The sequence below is a fragment of the Nelusetta ayraudi genome, unplaced genomic scaffold, assembly GCF_046127955.1.
Source record: "Nelusetta ayraudi isolate G7.1 ecotype Tasmania unplaced genomic scaffold, CSIRO-AGI_Nayr_v1 ptg000048l, whole genome shotgun sequence".
In the NCBI taxonomy this organism is placed as follows: domain Eukaryota; kingdom Metazoa; phylum Chordata; class Actinopteri; order Tetraodontiformes; family Monacanthidae; genus Nelusetta; species Nelusetta ayraudi.
In genome coordinates, this window is record NW_027466098.1 from 7,439,929 (window position 1) to 7,460,084 (window position 20,156).

General features: G+C 47.5%; 2 protein-coding genes across 2 annotated transcripts in view; one reads left to right on the forward strand and one right to left on the reverse strand.

Moving 5' to 3' along the window:
• The window catches only part of cbl (Cbl proto-oncogene, E3 ubiquitin protein ligase), a 35,277-nt gene extending 19,587 nt beyond the window's left edge, over positions 1 to 15,690 (reverse strand). Inside the window, exons 1-2 of the mRNA XM_076036022.1 lie at positions 14,827 to 15,690; positions 9,162 to 9,409 (exon numbers count right to left, since the gene is read on the reverse strand). Coding sequence (XP_075892137.1) covers positions 9,162 to 9,409; positions 14,827 to 14,973 — 395 coding nt within the window. The 5' untranslated portion in view covers positions 14,974 to 15,690. The remainder of the gene's footprint in view (positions 1 to 9,161; positions 9,410 to 14,826) is intronic.
• A 155-nt stretch (positions 15,691 to 15,845) lies between these two features.
• drc12 (dynein regulatory complex subunit 12 homolog) lies at positions 15,846 to 19,588 on the forward strand. Its single transcript, XM_076036023.1, has 6 exons — positions 15,846 to 16,170; positions 16,272 to 16,346; positions 16,911 to 17,030; positions 17,264 to 17,356; positions 17,440 to 17,570; positions 19,128 to 19,588. Exons 1-6 carry the CDS (start codon positions 16,119 to 16,121, stop codon positions 19,254 to 19,256), a joined length of 600 nt encoding a protein of 199 aa, XP_075892138.1. The 5' UTR covers positions 15,846 to 16,118; the 3' UTR covers positions 19,257 to 19,588.
• Positions 19,589 to 20,156: the final 568 nt, after the last annotated feature.

A 20,156-nucleotide genomic window follows, 5' to 3' on the forward strand; every position in this document is an offset into this window, starting at 1 on the left:
GTCCAAATCATTACCAACAATGTCACCGTTTATAATTGATTTTAAAACCCACAACATTATTTTTTAACTAATGTTTTCCCATTATTCTTGTCTTGATCGGACATCAGAATTGTTCATTTCCGCAACGGCAGCAGCCGTTACCGTTTGTTTGCGTCTGTCTACCTCACCTGACGCCGTTCCCTGGGTTGGGAAGATAAACGTTGCACTGATAATTCAGCTCTCGCGGGACACTGAACACTGAATGAGAACCTCGACTGTAAACAAGCCGAGCACCTAGAAACAAGCTGAGCAAACAGCAGCAGCTTGACTTGCAGGTCCTCCGGGGGAAGTGAACTCAACAAATGGGCGGGTGGAATGCATTTCGCAATTCTTTCTCTTTCTTTCTTTCTTTCTTTCTAGCAATGCATATGACATTAGCGCTGTTCGGAAATTAAATTGCATGCCGAGTTGCTGCATTAAAGTTCTCCTCCCTGCACTGGTCGAGCGTGTCTCTCTCCAGACAACCTGTGTTTTCTAAAGCAAATTATCATCCTGTAAAAAAAAAAAAAGAAAGAGAAAAAAAAAAAAAGCTACCAATAACAGATTTTACTCTTAAACTGGCGATCCCAGGTCCTGGCTGACTATGTTGGCCAATCACATGCTCGTTAACCAAACAAGCTGCAACGTGACTCCCATAAAGTCGACTCCGTTTTAATGGGCTGCACTCGGAATGAGCACAAATTAGATTTAGAAGTTTGATTATTATGAAGTTAACACATGATTAACATCAAAACAATGACTGAAAACAAGGCTCAAGCCCAGCGCAGTAAAGCCCAGTATGGACGCCAGTTCAAATATTTAAAACAAGCATTCAAAAGGGAAGGACCGGCTACTGAACACCTGCTGATTACTTTTCGGGCAAACGCTCTTATGATGAAACATGTGCAATCTTTCAACCCCAGTGCGCAGGAGGGGGCGGGGGGGCTTTTCTGACATTTTCCACTCTATAATAGCTCAGATCTCTGTTGAAGGAACTCTAATCGAGTCTGTTCAACCGGTTAAAGCCAGACCAGCAGACCGGATGGTGTGCAATGAGGTGGTGAGGTGTGTTGCGCATCGTCGCACACGGCGACTGGGAGCACGAGAGACCGAGCGCCTCCGCCAAGCAGACTAAGAATCATATGGACGTCATTTAAAGTGGTGGGCGGCGCCCTTGTCCAATGACCTTCTGGCGTTTTTTTTTTTTTTCTTTAAGGGGGCTCTACAAATATTGTCTACGAGCAGGGCCAGGATTTTATTTTAACGCCACATTTTCTGCATCTCTCTCAGTCCTACAATACCACTTCTGTGCTGTGTGTCTACGGGGCATCAGCCGGAGTCGCTGCCCTCGTAACTGCTGTGCAAACACAGACAACGCAGAGTCATATGTCTGCGGCCTTTTCTCCTTCCGCCTCGCACTCAGCAATAAGCGCGACCTCAGCAACAATCTAAACTTTTTTTTCCACTTCTCCTCCCCTCCCCCCCCGCCCAAAACAATAGAGTTTTGTCAACCTTGCCTCTCATGCTATAGACTGACCTCTGACCTTGCAGCTGGCTGCTCCCTTCCTGTTTCCTGCTGGCTGCGATAAAGCGCAGCTAGCCGGCCGGGCAGCCGGCAAAGCAGGGCCGCGCAGCAGCACAGTCGGCAAGGGTCAACGTCGCGGGGGCTGGACGCCGATCGGAGAGTCACAAGTAGCCGGAATATCGTCGCGCAGCTGTGCAAAGGTCTCGGCGCGCGGGGGGGGGGGGGGGGGGGGGGGGGCAAAAGGGAAATGCATCTCAGACGAAAATTGAGCAACGAGGCTGTCGCAAGTTATTTTGACACGCCGACAGAACAACGCCGGGTGCCTTAAGGACCAAACGCTTGCAGTCAGGCAACCTCTGAGTGCAGGCTTTATTTTCAGAGCCCCCCCCTCCCCACACTTTAGTGTCGAAAACAGAGACGAATGTCAATTTTGTGTCGTTGACTGTAATAGCTGCTTGCAGTAGCGAGCCACTGACAACCAGGTGCAGCCGGTTGGCCAACAAACATGACTCCAAGCAACAGCAGAGGGTTTTTTTTTCTTTAAAAAAAAAAAAAAAAAAAGGGGGGGGGGGGAAGAAGGAAAAAAAGAAGCTAGTTAAGACTCTTTTTTTTTGCCCAAGCCTGCTTCATGTTATTTTTTTTATTTTTTTATTTTTTTAACTTGTTTGTTAGGAAGGTGCTTCATGAAGTCGCACTTGGACGCACAAAACATTTTTTATTCTATTTGTCTTCTTCTTCATCTCCTTAGCTCTGATGTGAGAGTCTGTGTCCTCTGTAGCAGATTACAGTGGAAACTAATATTCAATAAGGGAGCAAATTTTGAAACTCGACCGATTGGCGTCAGATAATTACATAAGTAAAAGTAATAACTCAAAATTAAAGTGTTTACTTGGTGGCTGGGCTGCAGTCATGGGACAGAGGGTCGAGGACACCCTGCGCCACATACACAGAACTTTGTGTTACTTGTCAAATTATCATTTGGCCATGTTGGAGAACCAGAATAGTAATGGTTGCAAATGACATTTTAAAGTTTCCAGAATTGTAAACATTTATATATTCTCCTGACTTATTTCTCACCTTTTGCTGCAATTCAAAAGTATTTTCTTTTTGCATTTGAAAACAATGTATATATGTAAACTCTTTTTTTATTTTTCTCCTCCCTCACTTTTTTCCTTCTGCTTGCATGTGATTAGTGGCAGACGACTACCAGGTGTGTACCTGCTCCCCATCTATATCTACCACCCGTGCTGCCACCTCACCGTGTGACATGACAAAGGCCGAGACAATGCTGTCAAAATGAATAATTGCATTTGGAGTGGAGTGTGTGGTGGTTCTTTTTTTTCTTCTCTTCTTATGCAAATGACATTTTGACACACCTTAAAAAGTGCACTGTGCAATGACTGGAGTCTGCACTTTTCTATGGAAGTGACAGCATCAAGACGCGAAATTGAAAAAAAACAAAAAAAAAACAAGTCTGATGTTGGAATCAAACATTAGCAGCATGGGAAATGGAGAATTTAGGAGTGTGTGTGTGTGTGTGTGTGTGTGTGTGTGAAGATCATATTCAAAACAGCAGGGCAGTCAGTCAGTGTCTATGACCAACACAGACAGCAGCTGTCTGCTGTGGAGGCATTAAGACGCAACACAACCCAGCACCAACACACTGACAGGAGAGGCGCCGAGTGTAACTGGCCCATCTTTACGTTACGTTCAAGTTGTCCACGCGGCCCAAAAAGCAATGCCGCAATGAGGAATAGACGCTCTGCCGCACAGGATGGCTCGGCAGCCTCGCAGCAGCAGCAGGGGGAGGAAGTCGTCCCTTCTGACTACTGTAAAAACATCACAGAAGCATGCGTGGAATGCACTTCTCTATTGTGCAAAGTATGAGAGCACCGTAGAGTCAGTAAAGGAAGGTAAGGGATGATAAAGGCAAACTGGGCTACGCGAGGTGGCACTCAAATGACAGGCAGAAATGTTCGGCATCAACAGGAAGTTGGCCAGCGTATTCTAGGCTATCGCGTCTATCGGTCCCATGTTCTGGGAAATTCACCTCGCCGGGATTTTGTCGAGATAAAAATGCACCTCTGGCCTGGCAATAAAGCCCAGAGACATGAGAAACGTCCAACCCTTCCTGCAGGTTGGACTTTTACCCTGATGAAGGCTATAAGCTGAAAGGTGTAGGTCCAGTCTTTTATCTTTGCAGCAATGCCAAAATAAAGGCTTCTTAATTTTATATATAAAACAGAGTTGCCTTGGATATTGTTCAGTTTCTCATCCTGCACTTCACTTGTCCACTCCCCATTTCTCGCACGAGGATTTAACCGAATCTATCACCCTTCCTTCTTTTGTTGGCTTTTTTTTTTTTTTTTTTTTTTTTTAGAAAGCAAGCGCTAAAACACAGTCTTAGAACTTCCTTCTCCCCTTTAGAACGCCCTTCGTGACCTCACGAGGGCCGCTGATGGTCTAAGTAAGCAGGCTTTGCACCCGTAAATAGGCACTGTGTGTTCTTCCAAACGTGCATTAGCTTGCTGCTGTGAACAGAGGGCTAAATACGCTACTTGTTGGTGATTTATATTTTCATATTTGGGGAAGCTCCACGGGGTGCAAGATGAAAACTAAAGAACTAAAAAATACTCTAAATCTATCACAGAAACTTTAATAGGGCCTTTCTGATATTGCTGTAGGGCTAAGTATAGGCAGTAGTGTTAAGCGTGGGAAAAAAAAAATCCAAGCAACATGAACAGGATATCATTAGCTTGCATGTTTATTATTTGTTATGGAGCATATTGTTCCAATGTGTTGCCATGTCACCATGCAGCGTACACGGCTGCCTCCTTCCTGGGACAGCTCGGCCTATTATAGGATGTAATGGCAGCTTGGCCCAGGAAGACGATCAAACGCACAGGGTCAAAGCAGTATCCGGTGAAAGCCCGCGGGGGGCGGGTGTGTGTGTGTGTTTGGAAGGGGGGGGGGGGGTTGGTTTGGGGGTGGGGGGGGGGGGACCTGGAGACACACTGAACAGCTCTTCTGTGTTGCTCTCCTCTGAGACGGTTAAAAACTGGACTGTACATGTCGAAGCTGAGAAGCTACTTTGAAATTCCGCTTGCGTGATCCGAGCTTTCAGTTCAACAAATCGGAGGTCGCCACGGTCTTCCGAAATACCTCATGGGCAATGATCTCTGTTTCTGGCTTACTAGGGAAGAGGCGAGAGACTGGTTGGTTGCACAACAAATGTTGGACACAGCCCTCTGGGAAACACTGTATGACTGACTGTCTTCATCACTTATCATTTTGAGGATATTCAGTTTGACTGAAACATGATGTACTGTGTCTGGGTCTTTGATATTAAAACAGGCTAAAATACATATGAATTTATGATTATAGTTCATGCTCAACAACTTGGAACATGATATAAACCCCCAGTGCTTACATCAAGTCAAATTACTTCATCCAGCCAGGTTACGAGTCCATTCATCAACGCGAAATAGGGATGCTAACAATAAGACTGCCAACCGAATAAAGTGTGAGTTGGTGACAGCCCGGGCCTCAGAATGTCTTGGCTGTGCTGTAAAAAAAAATCCCCAAGAGGAAGTGAGGCGAGCGCGAAGGAAGTGCTGACTGTGTTCTGTTGATTCAGACTGAATGCAGTCTGTCAGTGTTAATTATTAAGACTCACTCTGGAGTAAACTCGCTTAAATCCACACTTGGTTGAAAAGTGAGGAGCTCACACACACCTCAGGTTAAACTCAAGTGGGGATGTTGGGGTGGCAGTGGTGAGAACCTACGTATGAGAAGAGACACTTTGGGGACGTCATGCAATTTCGCAGCACCGCATGAACAGGCACATTTCACCAAGGGCTCATGGGAAATCACATCCTTTGATCTGCAACAGCGGGGGAAAAAGCCTTTAAAACCACAGGAAGGTCTTATTTGACTCTGTATCGTTGCTAGTTCGGAGGCCGATTACATTTACGTTTACAGCTATTTCCCCTCCTGCGCTAATTGAAACTACGAGCGAGGTTGATGCTGCACAAATTTCAAACTCTTTGCTTTGAGGGAGTGGAAAAATGTTTATCCGCACATTTTGACTTTTTCAGTCCGGGCCATGTGCTCAGCTAAGCCGCTGCCTAGACGCACATTAGTCTCTGCTAGCGCTCGCACTCCGCCACTCTTAAGTACGCTGATGCCTATTGGCTTGCTGCTTTCTGCACACAAAAAAACAATAGCGTTCTTTGTGGTTTGTATACATGCGTTTCCCCAGCTTTAGGAAGGAATCCCTTTCCAGGCTCCCTTTAGTGGCAAAATGAGCAGATGTAAATGACTTTGAAGTGAAAGAGGGTTGATTTGGAGCTTATTTTACACTCTGCAATACATGGATTTATTTGTGGCAGATTATCACACGCCTATTTTTTTTTTTTTTTCATAAATAAATAAATAAATAAATAAATAATAAATAATTGTTTCCCCCCCAGTGCTGGCTGCTCACCGCGGTGGACACGTATGTTTGTATTCATCTGTCTTTTTGTTTATTATAGCAACGTTGTTCCAAGCTGCAGTCCTGCTCACCACAGTGGCCGTCAGGTTTAGCTCCGTCGCGCAGCAGAGACGTGAGCTGGCAGCAGCGCTCTGAGGGAGCTATATAGGTTCTCACGTAAGGCGCAGCAGCCGGCCAGCCAGCCAGCCAGCCAGCCGAGCCAAGAACCAAGGCTTCCTTGCTTCACCGTTCTGGCCAAACTAGAAAAACTGCATTTGGGGTGCGTTTGAATTATCTGAAGTTTTGCTCCCGTTGCTTTGCTTTGCTATGCTACGCATGCACGTCTCGCAAAGATTTATGTGTGAACTCGCGGCACCGGCCCGAGGGCTCCCAGCTCCTCCTGCGACACAGACCTGGACACTCGCCTGGCCAGAGTTGAGTCACGGCATTGAGAAATTCTGAAGAAGAACTATTTTTTTTTTTAAAGACGTTGCTTAAGACGATGAGAGTTATAAAATTCAGATGTGACAGTAGTGCAGCGACCACGCAGTGCTTCACTTGAGTTGTGAGTTTTTAGAAAGAGGATGACTTCACAATAGGGACACTCGGACCGAACGCTTCAATTAGCAGCTGACAGCGTGAATCTGAAGCAAATTAAGAACTTTAACACGAAACAAACAAACATTTAATAAACGAAACAAAAACCAGACCGCACACGACATGCTAGACATGCCTATTGTGCCAGTTCTGGCAGTGCTGTTTGTGAGGAACTCAGTGTTATTTTTTTATGTGATGTTTTAATTAAACAGAACGTATTAAAAGTGTTAGATGTAATCTCATCTGATGATGATGTGTAACTGATGAAGTGCAGAGTGTGCGGTCTTGTAGCAGAATATGTATCACAATAATAATAATAATAACAACAAATTATTATTATTATTATTATTATTATTATTATTATTATTATTATTATTATTATTATTATTATTATTATTATAACGGTGGGTTAACAATAAACTTGATTAGAACTCAATTCAAACAAGTTGAAGCTGGAATGAAAGAATAGTTCAACAGTGATGGCTAGCCCACTTTCCTGGGACAGTGATGGGATTCCCATAAAGCCATCACTGCAGCCAAGATGCTGCTGTGCACTAATACAGACAAGTTGTTAATAGCACGACGGCACTTTGCGAAGCTTAAACAGGCCGGATATCCTTCAAATGGCTCACAAGGAGGGTCTATGAAAAAGAGTCAATGGGCTGCGCTCCACGCTGTCTGGGGGGGGTTCACTAATGGGAGCTTTTGTTTGGTCCACTAATTGCTTGCATCGTGTCAACTGACTCGACACAACTCCAGAATTTTGCATGTGTAAACCCCGAACGAAAGTTAGGGCAGGATGGGAGAAACGTTATTGGTAACGTTTACATGATGTGGAGTGACAATAGCTCTGCATTTGAACCATCGCCTGGTGAGGAGCAGTGGTGAATCGCTGTGCAGTGAGTGCGGGTGGGGTGGGGAGCAGCTCTGGATCTTCAGTACATTTGGACAGTAAATGATATGAATATATAGTTTTGATTGCGGGGGGAACTGGAGTGCTTGGAGGAGCCTCTCGCTAACACGGAATGTTGGCTTCAGACTGCACGTGCCAGATGAAACTGGACTCTTTTAAGCTCCTGGTGGAAAAGAAAAAAAAGCTAACGTCAAAATCTAGATGTGTAAGTTACAGTCTGAGAGCTGGAGAGAGCACGCAGGAGCCTTTCCAATCACTGAAACTGACAGTTTCAATTCACAGCACCGAGATTGTGCTGCGCGATTTCCATTAGCATAATTCCAGCCCTGGTAATGTGCGTGGCGATGTTAGCATTTTTAGTCATTTTTCAATCATCTGCCCTGCTTTGCGTTAGCTATACAAAAGTGTGTCCCATTCATCTCCACTCTACATGTTGCCTATCTGGCTGAATTTGATCTAAGCCCAAATTTCATGAATAAAAGAAAAAGAAAAAATTTGAGATGGTGTAATATGCCAGTTATGAGTGGATGCGCGTGGGACGTCTGCCCTCTGAAAATCTATCTGAAAGCAACATTGCGTTCACTTTTCACGCTGAGGCACCTCACCTCGTGCGCCACGTGAAATTCGCCACTTCCCCATTTCTCATTTCTAACTACACAAAGCAGACAAATCGTTTTTTTCCCACACTCTGTGAGAATGAGGACGCTGGGCCGTAAAGCGACTTGCCGCCACTGCGCCCGGGCACACCGTGGCTCGGGCTCGCTCACGCTCGGCGTCATTTTGGCAGTGGCTGAAGTTAAGGGCAAACAGCACCAAGACGGGGCCCCGGCGGCTCGTGAGCGACTTAAATCTGCCAAGCAACAAGGTGACCTTAAAACAACCACGACTGACAGCAGAAGCCCAAAGCATCCAGCAGAAGCAACACATGGGAAGGTTATTATATCATAATGGATGTCACGCCGTGCTTAACAACAAGCCCACATGCCACGAGACGTTGAAAGAACAACGTGACTTTGAAAATCTAGTAAAAAAATAATTTTAAAAAAAGGCTAAAAAACAAAAAAACAAATCGAACATCGTGACATCACGCTCCTGTTAAGTCGACCGCACAACCCCTGCAACGTCTCGCTGCACCGCTAAAACGGGCCTGAAAGCACCCTTACGAGAAGGAGGCCTTGTCACACAGTCTGCAAAGGAGACAAAAGCAAGAGTGGCGCGTGGCAGCAAAACGTTGCTGTAGATGTTGGAGATTAAGAGGCACAAAAAAAAAGAAGCGGCAGGCAGGCGGGCGGGCAGGCAGGCAGGCAGGCAGGCAGGCAGCTGTGAGGAAAACAAAAAAAAGAAAAAGAAAAGAAAAAAGGCGCCATTCTGACCACAGACGTTTGCGAGCTCCAAACCGCACAACCTTTGCGATACGCGTTCAGCATCTTCCACCTGGTGCGCTGAGAACGGGGGCAACTGCACACTTTCTTTTTGGGGGTCTGCGCAGTCGTGCAGACGGAGTGGGTGAGTTGGAAGTGCGACATCAGGAGGGTTCACGCCTCAGGCTTCAGCAGATGGGCTCATTGTGGAAAATGGACAGAACGCTCGGGCAATCACCTCAAAAAACAAAACCAAACAAAACTCAAACTCACCTCGGCTGCGAGTTCTCCTCATACATGCGCTCCTTGCCCTCCTTGAACAAGCTGATGGTCTGCTTGGTCTTCTTGGTCAGGTTCTCCATGAAGACCCGGAAGTACTCGTTGTCTCCCAGGGTTTCCATTTTGCCCTCGTAGCGAGACAAGATGGTGCGCAGGTGCTGGTAGGTGTCGGGCAGCAGGTCCAGGATGTAGGGGGGGCTGTTCTTCAGAGCCAGCTTGGGGTTTTGGCAGAGGCGCACCACCTGCGAGCAGAGGGAGGATGCGAGGTGAGAGATCAGACGCCGTCAGACGCGGGACGTGGGTGCAAAGGAGAGAGCTGGCGGGCTGGCGGGGGGTGAGGGGGGGTAGGCACGGTGAAAGTGTTAAAAAATAAAATACAGCGAGGAGAAAAGGCTCAAATAAAACCTGTCTCCACGCAACTGTGTTGTTAAGTGTCACCTGAAAATAAATTATGGGATAAATAAATCTACATAGTGTGTGACAGGGATTCAGTGAAAAACTCACCAATTTAATGGAAACGGTGATGGAACAAACCAGAAGGTGATGACATGTTGGGGATTGGACTGTGGCAAAGCCGTTCAACTGCTGCCACTTGACGCAGTGCAGAAAGAGTAAAGATGATCAAAAGTCATATTTTCTAATTTTCTACTGTCGCCATTTGATGGTTTTCTGTTGGACCGTCAGGCCGACTGTCCAGCGTTTCTACGTCCTACCGGGTCGTCAATGAAACCCCATAATATAACTCTTCCCTTCACGGTCCTGTTCAGAGAGTTCAAGTTTTCAGGCGCTCACCCACTTCTCACTCCAACCCATGCTGACAACACCGCCTCCTGTCCCGCATGTCTCATCGGCCTCGCTGCCACAATTATTTCCACAGCCGTCAAACCAACTTTATGAACCGAAACGGCAGAAGCAAGCAGCCCACAAAACAGTCGTGCAACTGGAGTTGAACGGCGTAAACCGAGAGTCAATCATCGACGCGGCAGGAGGCGGGGGGGGGGGGGGGGGGGGGGGGGGGGGGTTCTGCCGGGTCCAGCAGCAGGGACGTCATCTTCTGTTGGTTGACTTTATAAAACATTCAAACTGAGGGAGACAACAACAGCGCGGCCCACTGGGCAGCGGTAATGTTCAACTACCCCCCCCCCCCACCGGCCTGACAGTAGCAAGGCTGCCCTGCGCCTACAATAACAGCAGAGAGGTCTGCCTGAATACTCACGGCTGCATTCAAGCCGGAGTGCGTAGCGGTTTAGCGCATTGCAAAGAAAACGAAACAGAAAAAGACAGAAGTGCCGCGTCCTGACTTGAACCCGGCCTGATGTATAGCCGACCCGTCGGGTTGAATGGCGCCAGAACAATGACCCCCCCCCGTCAACAACAGGACGCAGCGTATTCTTTGGCCGACCCGCCGAAGAATTGTTGCGCTGGTCGTGGCAACGCGTTAAGAGAGAAATATGGCAGGAACAGGGAAAGAACGTCGAGTTATTTTCCTCCTCGGTTCCAACAACCGACTTAAAGACCGACCTGCGACAATGTCAAATCCTTACTGATGACCACAGACTGATATACGTACATGTAAACATACATACACACTCGTATATGTATGTGTGTGTATATATATTATCTATATATGTTTGTTTATATACATACATACAACTATATAAACATATAACGATATATATAAATATATATATTGTATAGATATATATACACACACATACATACACACACTCATATGTATATACATATTAAAATACAGCACACACACACACACACACACACACACACACACACACACACACACACACACACACACACACACACACACACACACACACACACACACACACACACACTTTAAACTCACTATTGGACTCGCCGATCATTCCGCATGGGCACCTCTACTGGAAATAGCCACAATTTGCATCCACTGTGCACACTTTATCTGCCATGCATATCTACATATTCAGATTCCTCTCCGCCACGCACTTCCACGCGCACTTCAGGCTCGATGCAATCTGCGTTTCGTCCGCCCCGCACAATCGAAGTGGAATGAGAGCGAAGTCCCATCATCCCGCAGTGCTTTCGTGAATTGAGGATTATTATCGAGAAAACCTCGGTGTGCGAAACGGTTTCACTATCGTCACCGCATTGAGGCGCGCTTTAAGGAACCAGGGCACAGTTGACCGGTGGGCCAGGCTATTTTGAGCGGTGCAGCGGGACTTTGATGGCGTCTGATCATTAGAAGGTCAGCATCCCTTTGATAATGCGACTAAGTGGACCACTGGCTAAAGGTGAGCGCCCACGCCATCTAGACCTGAAGCCCTTTTCACGTCTATGACAACGAGACGACAACAAAAATGAATTACCAAAACATGATACAAATGAAGAGGACAGACAATTACTGCGCTTGGTGTTTTATCATCATCTCCGTTTTTTTTGATGATGCATTAGCAGTTTGGGAGTTTTTTTTTTTTTTTTTTTGGTCTGACACAAATTTTAATTTCACAAACTGGGTCATTAAGCCGAAGCAAATGCGTCTTCCCTATTATGCGCCCTCATTCCTTCAGCACGTCTGGAAATGAAGGTCTTAACTCGGTTGTGTTTGGGAGAGGAGAAGACTGCTGGCGAGGCTCAGCCACCAAGGGTGCAATCCCCCACGTTAGCACGTAGCGCCCATAACTCAGCTGATCGGACATGCAGGCACATGCACACCGCTACCACCACCGGTGTCAGGATGTCAATCACAGCCGCCAACCCGCACTGAAGCGCTCGCTGCCTCCGAGCTAAACTGCATTCCGCTCATCTTTCTCTGTCTTTTTTTTCTTTCTCTGTTTGGGTCTTTCGTGCCTCATCAGTCATCAAACAAAGACCTGGTGCTTTTTCTACATCGAGTTCACACAGTTTAAACGTTAACCACCATCGAGGGAAGTAGGCCATGGTTTGATTTTTACAAAACTTTTAGCTAATAAGCAATAAGAGTGTCCTTGTGTCGCCCTGCACTGCGTAAATACGCCCTGATATTTTCAATGTAAGAGTTGTAGAAAATCAGAAGATGTTCTGGCAAGAAAGAAAAGAAAAAAATCCTGCAATTACAAGGAAATGTAGTAGAAAGCACGTCTGGTCCAGCGGCAAATTTTCTGGATTCACTGTTGTCAGAGGCTGCTACTGCACTGTGCATGTGGGCACAGAGAAGTGCAACACTTGACCTGGCATTTTTTGCTACAAGTGCCGCTGTGTTGAGTAAGCGGCGGTCTGACTGGATCGGGTCTGAAATGAATGAAGACGCGGTCGACGCGGCGGTGCAGCACGAAGGTCACAGGTTGGGTCGGAGCCCTGCTTATACCCTGATGACAGCGGGGATAAGCCGCAGCACCCCGCAGCGAGCCCCGAGCGCAGGGGAAGCAGTTGTAGAAAAGGAATAAATTAAGACTCCTTCTCCCGCTCTGCCAGGTGTTGGCATTTAGGTGCTCACTTGCATTCGACATTTGTTTTTAGAGCTGCACAGCATTTTTCAATTCCAAACAATCAAAACGAATGATCCTAGTTAGAAAAGGATGGCGTGCTTTCCATCTCATTGAATTAAAGAGGCCTTTCGAAGGTGTTTGGGGGTCATACATGAGGCTTTCAAAGGCGGTGTGACTTCTAAAAGCAAACCTACTGGTATGCAATGGAATAAAAAGTCCACGTGCATCGTTTGGTTAGATTCACGAAAGCAAACTTTTTGTTTACATTTATGGACCGGAACATTTTTACATGTTAAAGTCACTGGTAAGAGGGGGTCTATTTTTTGCATTGTTTTATATGCACAGTAGCCACAATGTGGATTTGTTCACACTAGCCTGAAAATATAATATAACATAAGATAGCATCACCCGCCGTTCAGAGTCACTGTCACTCCACGACGGTGACTTCTAACACACTTTACTAGTCAAGCTTGAGCGTGAAAGGTAAAAAAAAAAACCCTAAATGGATAAATGGCTCGGGGAAAAGTAGAGCACACCAGGGTTTCTATCTTTGTGCTACCGAAACAAACAGGAAGGAAGTTCAACTCAGCTCTGCGATTCTAAAAGTAACAAAGGGAAGGAGATAAAAATAAAAAATCAGTTACAGTTTTGGACACGACGAGAGGAGAAGACCGTCAACCAACTCAGACACTGAATGTGGAATCAATTGGGTGCCATCGATGGCAAACCATGAACAGACAAAAGTGCAGACTTCCCAAAGCAGCTCTAACGGTCAGACTTTAGTAAGACCAACTATTGCAAGTATTCTAAAGTGTGGCTGGTACAAAGCCAACTTCAGCTTGTGATTAATGAGTGGCCAGACTTTAATGAGTTTGCTTTGTTAAAATGCAGCAAGGAGACAGCGAGCTGCGCAAACTCTGGGGTTAAACTGCTGAAACTCTGAACTTTATACTTTGATGAGAAGAATTCAGTTCACAAAGACAATGGGCGCTGTATTTTCAGTCCGCTGAGGGGAGAACCTGCAAATCGTGTGTGTGGGCGCAAGTTCTTTGCACAACAACCAGCGTTATTTTTTCCCCCTGAGTAAGTAACAAATTAAGTTTTGTCCTAGATGCATCATCCTGTTTCTTTTGAAGCGTTTCCATGTCAAGTTGGCCCTGGCTGTGTACGTGGTTTAGGTGGTGTTACACGCCGCGCCAGTGCCTTTAAATAAGGGGCTGATTTTGCAATCATGCATGAGTTTCTAAGCTGTCATGCCTATGTCAGCGCCTTGCAAGTGGCGAGCAGTCAAGCCACAGAATCCAGTCACAGACGCTAAATGAGCAAAGAAAATAATAAGCGGGGATGTGGTTTTCTTGATAATAGCTTTGTGTAAAGAGAGGAGCAAGTCTCCAAACATCAGAGCTCCGCACCAGGGCCTCGGAGAGGAAGAGGAGAAACAAAAGAGTGTCTTGTCTTCCTCGTCATTCTAATATTGCTGTGTGCATCTCACAGGAAACTGGGGGTCAACTGTTTGAGACTTTCCGAGAAGTGGAGCTGTGAAATAGCATGACAACTACAGTCCTATAGAACCGTTTCAGTCTCTCCGGAAGCCCTGGTGCAGCGTCGACTGGCTGACAGACAGCTGACTGCAGACATTTCAACAACAATGTACAAGAGAAACTTGATGCTGCTAGCAACATCCTCTCTCGTTTCGAGCGCAACAGCCCAATTGTCAAGAATTTACACTCAAATTTCCCGTCTTTAGGACACCCTCTGACACTTCCCTGTCTTCCGTACACCTCCGAACCTAAAGCATGGCCATAGAAGTCGAGTTAAATGTGCACTTGTGTGACAACTGGAGTTAGCAGAAAGCGGTGCAGAACTTGATGCGCTCGAGACAGTAGTTCTCTGTCAAGAAGCTAACGTTTAACAAAGGTTACTCCAACAAAGTCTGCCTTTTGAACGTGGCTTGACAAGGCCTGCCACACACGAGGTACAGTAAATATTATCGGTTGCCAAATTAGCTGCCGTAGGCTAACCGTGTCTTCAGCCAGCTGGGGGACAGCTAAAGCATTTAGCGACGCCAGAGCAGCAGCAGCAGCAAGCGGAGATTAGCTAGCTTATCGCTAGTTAGCCTCAGTTAGCTGGCCGCCGTAGTGAGGCGCTAGCAACCCCGCTGTGTCTTAGCGGGTGTCGTTTGGAGCGTTACGAACCTTGTCCATCAGCTTCCAGCATTTCTCCACCGTCTTTTTGTCCACGGCCCCGGGCTGGTGATGGGAGTGGAGGTGATGGTGGTGCGGCTGGAAGGCATCCTTCATCATTCCGATGAGCCCCCCGCCTTTCTTCAGGTTCCCTGCCATGGCCAGGTTTCGGCCAGAGCGACAGACAGTCACACGGGGCAGGGCAAGAGGTCAAGGGGGACCGAACCGCCGCCCGAGGGTTAGCCGGACCAGGCGGTGGTTGTCCGGAACCCCCCGGCGAGGACAGCGCCCGAGTGGCGAATCCGAGCCAGGGTCCGACGGGGTGGGGGTATAGCGGAGGAAGGGGAATGACTATCGGATAAAGGCTCCCATCACGCTGAACATCCGAACATCCGCTTCACCCATGAACGCGACCACGAAACAGCCCCTCGGTCCCTCACCGCCGCCGCCGCCGCCGCCACCACCCAGAGCCAGGCGGCGCTCCGTCCGTCCGTCAGTCCGTGCTGCAGCTACTACTAGCAGCGCTGCTCCTCTGCAACGGATCCACGCAGGCTAATTAGCGCAGGGGCAGACCCGCGTCTGCTCGCCCTCGGCTGGAGGACAATGGCACCGTCTCCCCTGCACAGAAGCCCCGTGGAGACAGTTGGAGTGCGTCCCTCCGCCTCCTCCGGTCGAACCACGGTGCCGTTCACCCCCTTTTGTGTCAGCAGCAGCAGGAGCAGCAGCAGCAGCTCTTTTATATCTCCTCCGTCGCGCCTTGACGGGAAGTTGGCTGTCGACAGTGTTGAGCAGCGTTCCTCTCTTGCGGGGCTCGCGAGTCTGCTGACGACACGGCGCTCTCAACCCCCTCACCGACCGCGGAGAGAGGAAGTTGCACTTTTCAAAGTGCCCGAGGTCCGCGGACGCGCATTCTGAGTCGAGGAGGAGGGAGGGGGGATTAAACGCAGCCCATTATTTTTCTGCTTCCCCTCCACCGCCGCCGCCACCGTGACGTGTATGTGTGGCCCTTTTCCTTTCCTGTACGTCCCCTTCCGTTCACCACCCTCCTCTCTCCCTCACCCACCACCTTTAACTTCCACGCCTTCCCGCGCGCGTTCACATATAGGGCCGCTACGGCATGGACGCGCGCCTCCGCGTGTCACAGCGTGGCGAGGACGCGCGCCTTCCGGAACAGGTCGCCCATGACGACGAAAGGGACGCTTTGGACGGTGCGGAGGCGTCGTGATTGGCTCGTGTCGTAGTAGCGGAGCTGTTTTCGCCACCGAGGTTGGAAGAGGCTGCGAAAAAGAAAAACACTTGTAAACATGAGTCCCAAGAAGAAGGCAAAAAACACGGTGAAGAAGAATGCGGAGAAAAGTAAATATCATTTTTTCTTTTATTGCAAAAACGTCCAATTCGCCGTTTCATTTATTTCTGCTACGTTTTCACTCAAGTAGGAAGCTTATGGTTGGTTATAGTTTCAGGGGAAGATGAACTGGAAAACAAGTACAGGCGCAGTGTTTTGGACATAGCCATCCTACAGGATCACATTGGTGAGCAGCATCGTTCATTTCCTCCCATGACTCGTGGAAGACCACTCCAGTCAACTGTTATTCAAGGCATCCACAGCGCAATGATATGAATGTAACAGAGCGAAGCCTGGTTGCAAGATCATTTATTGGAAATAAAACTCGATTGCCAGTGTGAATGTGAAAGCAGCCAACAGTGCTTCAGTTAAAACGAGCCCTCTTAACTTGTGAAACACCAAATACAAATTCTGTATAATTGGTACAATACTAAGATAAGCTCAGGGAACAATTCAAGAGTTTTAATAGTTAAACGTTCTTATTATAGACTTTTTACACTGGCAATTACAAATTCATTAGACAATTAAGGCCATTCCCATATTAGTTTGTCTAAACCTCTATGTTCAACGGACTCATAGTTATGTTCATTGTTAATTAAGCTGTTGTTTTTTGTTAATTAACTTGTCGTTTTTTTGTTTACATCAGTTATGGCCTCATTCAGCCTTTTAAACGTTTTTATGAATTAGCAATGCCTCGCGAAAACATGAACTACCGTCGATTCTTGGATGTTTCTGTGTCGACTGCTGCAAGCCTTACAGAGAGAATCTGTAAAAAGCATCCAGTCCGAGAGGGCTGAGTTGAAGCGTCGCGTGAGGGACATGGAGCACAAGCTGGCGCAGGAGCAGCAGGACCACAGGGACGTCACCTCTGGTACGGGCACGGGCGCATCGAGAATCAACAACTCACTGCTCGATTAATAACCTGAGATAAAGCGCGAACCCCAGCGGGGAAGCAGAACAATGGGGCCATGTTTGCCAGGGTCGGGCTAATTTCTGAGGAACAAAAGGTCTTAATTAGTTGGGTGCCTAAGCTGCATTAGCCCAAGAGGGCTGCTCAGCTGGGAGGGCTAAAGTGTGTCATTGTTGACGGGATTGTCACTGCAGACCTCGGCCGTCAGCGCAGAACCATGCAGGCGGAGCTGACCGACAAGGTGAAGGCGCTGGAGGAGGAGGTCGGCAGGCTGAAGGAAGAACTTGGTAAATCTGTCGTTCCCCCCTCAAGTCAACCAATACACGGCATATGACAATGAAGTCATGCCAAAGTGCATTTGCTTGCCCAGCACAGTGCCAGGAGGAGCTATCAAGGGAGAGGAGGGAGCGTGAGCTGATGGAAGAAGAGAAAGAATCGGCCCTGGCAGACCTGCAACACAAGCTTGACAACATGGAGACGGACTATGAAAAGATTCTACATGTGAGTTACAGCACAGCGTGAAGGAAGGTGTGACCGAGCAGAATGAAGCCGCGCTCTGCACGGCCGCGTGCCCCTTTGTTTTACACAACCATGGGAAATATTTCACATACAGACCGCATTTTGAAACTGATCGTACAAACCTATGAGCCGTCTTTAAAATCTCACTGATGTCTCCTCACACTTTGTCCTTCAAGAATGCCGACTGGGGTCCTGCGATGAACTGGCGACCAGTCCAGGGTGTAACTGTGTATTCACTCTAACGTAGCTGGGACAGGCGATGACAGAAAATTAGGTGATGCGGATTCTTCTGGTGACATTCTGGACACTCTTCTTGTTTTTCTTTTGGCTTTTCCCTTCAGTCAGTCATCAGCCTCCATGTCCTCTGCATCCTCACCCCCCCCCCCACATCCATAAATCTCCTCTTTGCTGTAAACCTCCTGCCTGCCAGTTCCACTCTTGGCCTCCTTGCACCGACATCTTCACTGTGCCTCTTCTGGACATGTCCAAACCATCCCAGTCGGATCTCTCCGGTTTTATCTCCAAAACGTCTAACGTGCACTGGCTGTTCCTCTGATGGAATCATTCCTCATCATATCCATCCTGGTCAACTCCAGGAGAGAAGCTGGACATTTTAATCTCTGCTACCTCCAGTTCGGCCTCCGGTCTTTTCCTCAGTTCCGCTATCTCTAAGCCACACTTGCACTGCTGCTCTGTCCCTGCTATTTCATTCTTGCTGACACTGCTTTACCGCCGTAAAACACCTGACACGTCGCCACCTGTGCCATCCTGCTTGCGCTCACTTCTTCACCGCCATATTCTGAACATGGAAACGTTAAAATAAATAGATTGCAAAATCAAACAATTTGGATTTGTGAGATTGCGGACTGGTATTTGGGCGGTTTTTGGGCTTCATTGCAAGGTCAAATTAAATCATCATTCCAGCGCTTTAGTAGTGAGTATTTCTTGCTGAGATGAAATGGTGCTGCTGCTGCACTGTGCCTTTCTTTTATATCAAATTATTCATATTGAGAACATTAACACTGCAGGGGGTTGATCAAGTGCTGTGGAGGGAAGCTGGTTTTTCACAGGCATTTAACTAGCACAGTGCACTCAATCAGCCACTCTCACCTCACCCCTCACAATGTAAAAGTCCCCTTTTGCCTACAAACTGTGCAGTGATCTTAGTTCTGTCTCGCCATCGGAGAAGACAACATCTCTACCGTAAGCCTCAGTAGGTGTACAAACAACTCAGTGTTTACTCTCCTGTTGGCAGTGAGGCGAGTGATAGTTGTCGTGACCAAAGGTGAGTTTTTACAATTTCCGCATGTTCATTTGTTTGGACTTCCTTGTGAGGGCAAATTCTTCAAAAGTAAAGCCTGGAGCCCACTCAGAGGGCGAAGATTTGAATCCAAAATTAACACAATTTTTCTCGCTCCACTGTGGTATTGGCATTGGAAGTGCAAGGTTGATATATTAAAAGGGTCCGGGGTGCGGCTAGGGCCAATTTGAAAGTTACGACTGCGGCCCACGTCTCATTTTGGTCCATGATGTCTGCAGGAGTCTCTGGATGGTCTCGCTTCCCAGCTGCCTGCGGTTCGGCGAGGAGCGGAGTGCAAGAGCGTCGCCCATCGCCCAAATTACCAGGAGCTGCTCTGCGAATTTGGCCTGAAAGCGCTGGACATCTGAGCAAGAGGATCAGTGCGAGCGAAGGCATCTGCTCCCCCCTCATTTGTTTAGCGGCGTATTTACAGTTCGCCTCCCATCGGATCAGATGCGCAAATGAAAGAGACAAAGGCGTCAGTTTGCCGCTCAGGATCCTAACGACCAGCATGCATATGGATGTCGCTCTTGCACGATGATTTGCATTCAGGACGCAGAGTTGGCAGTTACTTATGCATGATATCTCCCTGCGGAGCTCTGTGTGTTCTGTCTGTAATGTTGTGTAATGTCCACTAGATGTAGCAAATGACTGTTTATGGGCAGGAAGAGGCGTTGACCGGAATAAACTGAAGGCTATCAGTGTGCGTCCCTGGTGATGCTCGGCCGAAGTGCACCGCATTGCAAGCAACAGAACATGAATGGTGTCTGACTGCGTCTCATGCTGAGCCAGCTGACTGTGGGTGAAACATCATGGCGAGCCAATAAGACTGAGATAAAAACAAAACAAAACAAACAAACAAACAAGATGATGTGCGTCGGCACTGCTTCTCAGCTGTTTATTTCTCTTCTGTTGGATTTTTGCGGTTCGACTCACAACTGGCAAAGGCAATCAGAGAACACTATAAAATTGTTTGCCGACGGTTGGACCAGCGATGCACTAAAGCAAGAAAAACAACAATTAATGACGCAGGAGATATGATTTAGCCTGCCAGCATCGATAAAACCCCCGACTCTCCCCCTGCGGGGGGCCCGATAAACAGCTTTTACCGCCTAGCCTGTCTTTTGTGTGCCACTTTCACGACCCAGCGCTGCAATTTTTTATAGCCTCTCATCTGTGGGGTAATGAATCATCCGCTCAGGGATTAAGATAATGCAGTGCTCTAATGACCAATTAACACGAGAACTCAAGAGGTCTGAAAAAACAAT